General features: G+C 46.1%; 1 protein-coding gene across 1 annotated transcript in view; it reads left to right on the forward strand.

Moving 5' to 3' along the window:
- Nucleotides 1-6,000, forward strand: part of LOC117877349 — a 132,482-nt gene that overhangs the window by 69,052 nt on the left and 57,430 nt on the right. The window contains 2 exon segments of the mRNA XM_034770428.1: nucleotides 1,423-1,560; nucleotides 2,843-2,997. Coding sequence (XP_034626319.1) covers nucleotides 1,423-1,560; nucleotides 2,843-2,997 — 293 coding nt within the window.

Consider the following 6,000-nt stretch of genomic DNA (forward strand, 5'->3'; position numbering starts at 1 on the left):
AGCAGAGGCAGCAGTATGGGCACTCAAAAGACCTTCTGACAGCATATGCTGAAGCTAGTGTCTAAACTGGAGATGCATGCATTGCACTCCAGATATTTACAAAAGACACTATGTTAAAGCTCTGCAAAAGGTGTTATTCTGAGCCACTTTACTCTGTCTAACAACAGAAGAACTGCCAGGGACAAGGCAGGTAAACATAGTGCTTCCAGAGCACCCTTCCTTTACCTTCACACCTTCTGGGTGTGAGGTAGGCCAGAGTGGAAGTCTCCTCCTTTTTTGTATCCGTCAAGTTTGGCTGCTATTCCCAAAGGGAAAGTGCCATGGAGATTAATAGAGTTGAAACCAATAGAGTTCTATGAAATGAAAATGAAGACTGGATGTTTTTCTAAAAGATATGCACTAGCATGACAGGAAGATATTGGCCTGATGCAGAAATCACTGGGTGCAATTCTATGGCCTGTGTTATGTAGGAGGTCAGACTAATGGTCATAATGGTCCTTTCTGGCCTTAAAAATCTATTAAAACTAAACAGGGTTTGTTAGAGGGCTTTCCCTTCACCCTCTCCCCTGGTTCTTGTCACGCATACAGGAAACAGAAGACCAGAAGTCCAAAGTGCAGGCAATGCAATGTTTATTGGGTTAGTTTCCAGCAAGCATGTATACCATAACTCTGATGCCGCAGAGCCTTGTTTCCCAGTGTCTTGTCTCCCACTCCTCTGCAGGCATAAGTATACCTGAAATACATGCTCACCCCTTAGAATTTATGGTCGTGTTCCATTTTGGGGGAGGTCGTGGGTCTGGAGTCTTCATCCAACCATTTTTGTACCCCAAAGGAGGGCTAAGGAGTGAGGATGTGCTACAGTCAAGGGCAGGCATTTCTCTGGCCTTTTAGTGTTTATCTTCCTCCCCAATCCACCCTTGCCACTCCGGACTGGTTGCTTGACCTTGCCTTGAGATAAGAGTTGCGTCAGTCTTCAAGTGTATGCTTGTATATTACAGTCTTCAAGTGTATGCTTGTATATTACACTCCCACCAGGCCCAGTGACACTTTAACTGCTCTTATCTGTTCCCATTATACTAACAAACCCACCTGGCTATGTAAGTGACATAAAAGTCAAATAAGCTAATTATGCGACTGAAGGTTTCTCATGAGAAATTATTTACTTTGATATCAAGAAATAGCAGCAACACACAGCTATAAAAATGATGGATGATAGTTTTCCTCACTGCCCTACCAATGCCCAGCATGTTTTCCCAACTCTAAGAGATTCCCTAATGTGTGAGCTGTGTGACCACACTGAAACGCTTTGAGCATTCTTCTGCATACTGTGGGAAAAGCTACATTATGTGGTGTGCTCTGTACCCATTCAAAGTAACAAGGATGATCGTTAACAGAATTAACTCTCTTTATGGACAACTGCAGGTATTACCACCAGATGTCCCTTAGTGCTCAGACTGAAAAAACTGGCTCCTCAGCAGGAATGGAAAGGGAAAATTAGTTACCGGAATATAGATGAAGAACTCCACCATCCCTCAGCGGTGGATAATGAAATAAGAAAAGGTAAGTGCTATTTATTGCATTCTGATTTAATTCATCAGATCCTCCTTTTTATCCTTTATTCCCTTCTGTTAGGCAGCATAACATTTCCCAAATTAACACCCTGAGCATGACTGCTGAGAATGCCAAGAACACAGGGAGCCACATTCACAGCTGGAATAAACCAGCACACCTCAGCTGATCTTAGTGGCGTTGCAGCATTTTACATCAGAAGTGATTTACTCCAGGAGTTTTCAGACCAGCTCAGGCCATAGTGTATTTAAGTCATCATCCTGCACTTGGCTTTGATGAATACCTAGCATTCTAGGGGAAGACAAAAAGAAAACATGTAATGTACTCACATGACACTAGCTAGTTGTACAGTGTTCCACATAGTGGGAGAAAACACCTCCCCTACCCCAAGGGCTATCAGCTTATGACCTGAAGCTTAAGGTTTGATTGTCCTTGGCTTAGTTTGTGTAGTTACCTACATTGTTATTGGTCATAACATTGTTTGTTTTTACATATATATTTATTCTCTAAGGTTTTCAAGAAATAATTTTTAAAAAATTGATATGGTAGCGAGGTAAGTGACATAAAAGTCAAATAAGCTAATTATGCAACTGAAGGTTTCTCACGAGAAATTATTTACTTTGATATCAAGAAATAGCAGCAACACACAGCTATAAAAATGATGTCATTTTGAATTAACAAATCAGTTGTATGTACTTGCACACTTCTGTGAGGTGGTGTTTGATGATTAAAGGAAAGTACTGGCACTCAATATCCTTCTAGTAAGTTCATGGCTCTGCCACTGATTTGCTATATGACCTTGGCCAGGTCTCTTAATCTCCGTGCCTCACTGCATCCATTTATAGAATGTGTATAATAATCCTTTGCTACCTTGCAAGGTTGTCAAGGATTAACTAATACATGTCCAGCATTTTGGAGATGAGGAACCAATTATGTAAATGCTAAGTATTTTATTGTAGCACTATATTATTATTTTTATAAAAACATCTCCATGTATTTGATTTTTGTACATTGAGATTTCTGAAAGTTTAATTTGTAGACAGTGTATTCTTCAATTTTTATTAAGGCTCAAATCCCGAAAAGGAGTCCATTCATGCCCCATTGATTTCCATTGGATTTTGTGTGGGCAGGGTTGGATCCCAAAATGCCTTTCTTAAAAAAAAAATCCCAGGGGGCAACAGGAGCTTTCCAGTTCTGATATGTTCTAATCTGAAATTCCCACGAGGAGTTTCTAAAATTTGTTTTTCTTGTCTTTCCCTTTCCTCCTTTATAGCCCAGAATGCAATAGCTGGTGAAGGAGTGGGCATTAGCCAGGAATTAATTTCCCTCGAAATTAGCTCTCCAAATGTTCCAGATCTGACATTGATTGATCTTCCAGGGATTGCTAGGGTGGCTGTAGGGAATCAGCCACAAGACATTGGAGAACAGGTAATGCAAAATACATGTTCTGAGCTAGGAAACAGTTAAGTTACATTAGTAGAGATCTAATGCACAAATTGTCTTACACAGAAGGTTTTGCTGGAGGATCTAGACCAGTGGTGGGCAACCTGCGGCCCACGGACCACAAACGGCCTGTCAGGGTAATCCACTAGTGGGCTGCAAGACAGTTTGTTTACATTGACCATCCGCAGGCAGGGCTGCCCGCAGCTCCCAGTGGCCACGATTCGCGGCCAATGGGAGCTGCGGGAAGGGGCGCAGGCCGTAGGGACGTGCTGGCCTGGGCTACACTAGTGGTGGGGTTCGAACTAAGATACGCAACAAGTCGAAGTATCGTAGTTCGATTTACCTGGTCGTCCTCATGGTGACGAGTCAACTCCGCTTACTCCTCCTGCCCAGGTGGAGTACGGGCGTTGATTCAGACAAGACGCAATAAATCAATCCCCGATACATCGAACACTACCCGCCGAGCCACTTCCCATAGCCCCCATTGGCTGGGAACGGTGAACCATGGCCCCCTGAGAGCTGTGGACGGTCAATGTACACAATCTGTCTTGCGGCCCGCCAGCAGATTACCTTGATGGGCCTCAGGTTGCCCACCACTGATCTAGACAATAGTATTCTATACAGTTAACTTGCCTCACAACCAGAATTAAAGATGTTGTAGACAACAGACAGGACAGTTATTGGTGGAGGAAGTGCTGAAAAGAAGAGTGATGGTCACTTAGAATGAAACAAATGCTGGTCAGCCCTACAAATGAAATTCAGCAAAAGAAAGGCTCATAATAAAGAAATCTCTGTCTAGTGTATTCTTCTACAACGGAGGACCATGGTGTATAGCAGGGATCGGCAACCTTTGGCATGCGGCTCGTCAGTGTAAGCAGCCTGGCGGGCCGGGTCGGTTTGTTTACCTGATGCGTCCACAGGTTCGGCCGATCATGGCTCCCACTCCAGGCCAATGGGGACGGCGGGAAGCGGCGCGGGCCGAGGGATGTGCTGGCCACCACTTCCCACCACCCCCATTGGCCTGGAGCCATGAACCGCGGCCAGTGGGAACCGCGATCGGCCGAACTTGCAGACACGGCAAGTAAACAAACCGGTGCTTACCCTGGTGAGCCGCGTGCCAGAGGTTGCCGATCCCTGGTGTATAGTAAGGAAAAGACAAATTGGCTCCATTAATTTTACTGTCTCTCAGTGCTTCCCCACATAATGGATCAAATTCTAACTTCAGCGGCGTTATTGCGAATTTACAGCAGTGTAAATGAGAGTAGTATTCGACTCATTTTTTCTGAACCATGTTGAACCCTTTATGGAGTGAAAAAGATAATGCATAAAGTAGAAGTGAGTGATGATTTTCCCGTCTTTATTTTAGAAGAGGTAACAAGCTAAAATATTTATAATTCAAATAGGAATTCTAGGAACAAGGCCACTTGTAATGTAGACCTAGTGCAGTGGTCACCAGCCAGTCAATCGCGATCCTAGAGGCTCTCCCAGTCAATTGCGATCTCCAGCGGTGTAGTGTGTCTGCCTGGCCCCACGGCGCTCCTGGAAGCAGCCAGCATGGCCCCGCGGCCCCAGGGGGGAAGGGGACTCCCTCTGCGCACTGCTCCTGCCTGAAAGCAGCACCCCTGCAGTTCCCATGGCCGGGAGAGCTGTGGGGGTGGTGCTGGCAGAGAGGGGCAGCCCATGGAGCCATGTGCCCCCCGTCTCCCCTAGGGGCCACAGGGGCATGTTGGCCCCTTCCAGGAGCGGTGCGGGGCTGGGGTAGGCAGGGAGCCTGCCTTAGCCTCGCTGTGTCTGCCACTGACCAGGAGCCGCTGGAGGTAAGTGTTGCCTGGCAGAAGGCTGCACCGCAATCCCCAGCCCTGAGCACCCTCCCAGAGCCAGCACCTTAAGCCCCCTCCTGCACCCCGAACCCCATCCTGCACTGCAACACTATGCCCCAACCCAGAGCCCCCTCCCAGAGCCCGCATCCTGTACCCCCTCCTGCACCACAACACTCTGTCCCAGTCTGGAGCACTCTCCAACACTCAAACTCCCTCCCAGAGCTTGCACCCCTCACCCCCTCCTATACCGCAACCCCCTGCCCCAGGCTCAGCTCAAAGTCCCCTCCCACATTGTGAACCCCTCGGCCCCAGCAGCAACTTGCACCCCCTCCCGAACCCCAACATCCTACCCCACCCTGGTGAAAGCGAGTGAGGGTGGTGAGAGCGAGCAATGGAGCGGGGGGATGGAGTGAGTGGGGCAGGGCTTTGGGGTCAGGCCGGGCCCTCGGGGAAGAGGCAGGGCAGATCCTGGGTTGCCCTTAAATTCAAAAAGTGATCTTGGGCGTTAAAAGGTTGGAGACCACTGCCCTAGTGTTAGCAGGAGCTTGAGGGGTGGATGGTGATGTATAGTAGATATGTGTATTAGTACCTCCCCCACGATACATGTAAATAATAAATTGTAATGAGAGGTGCAGGACTTGACAAATGTCAGCAAATGTTGATTAAATGAGAAGGGTTTGGGCAACACATTGTAACCATGTCAAAGATAACCATGTCCCTTATCCAGCCAGAATGCAAGAAAACAATCACTTTATTTTGCGATGAAATTACTATAGTAATTTGTACAACTCTACTCATTTTATCCACAGTAAAATGGTTGGTGTGACACCAGCTGCACATGTCAATTGTGCTGAATTGCCCACGTTCTCCAGTTGCAAAATAAGGGAGATAAAGCATCTTACTTTTTGAATATGACAGAAAATGGTGTTGAAGGGAAATATAGAAGACAAGGGAAGATTTATGGAAACTCAGATAGGATAATAGTTACATTAATTCAATATAAGTAGACCTGTGTGAACATTTGGCAACACAACACAAAACCATGAGAAACTCTGCTAGTTTGGGATTCAAATGTGGGGGGCGGGAACAGCCAAATTTCATGTCAGTTTTATTTACTTTTTACGAATCTCTCATTGAAAAGCAAAGACAAGACATTTTGCTTTGTTTT

Source organism: Trachemys scripta, chromosome 1, assembly GCF_013100865.1.
Source record: "Trachemys scripta elegans isolate TJP31775 chromosome 1, CAS_Tse_1.0, whole genome shotgun sequence".
NCBI lineage: Eukaryota > Metazoa > Chordata > Testudines > Emydidae > Trachemys > Trachemys scripta.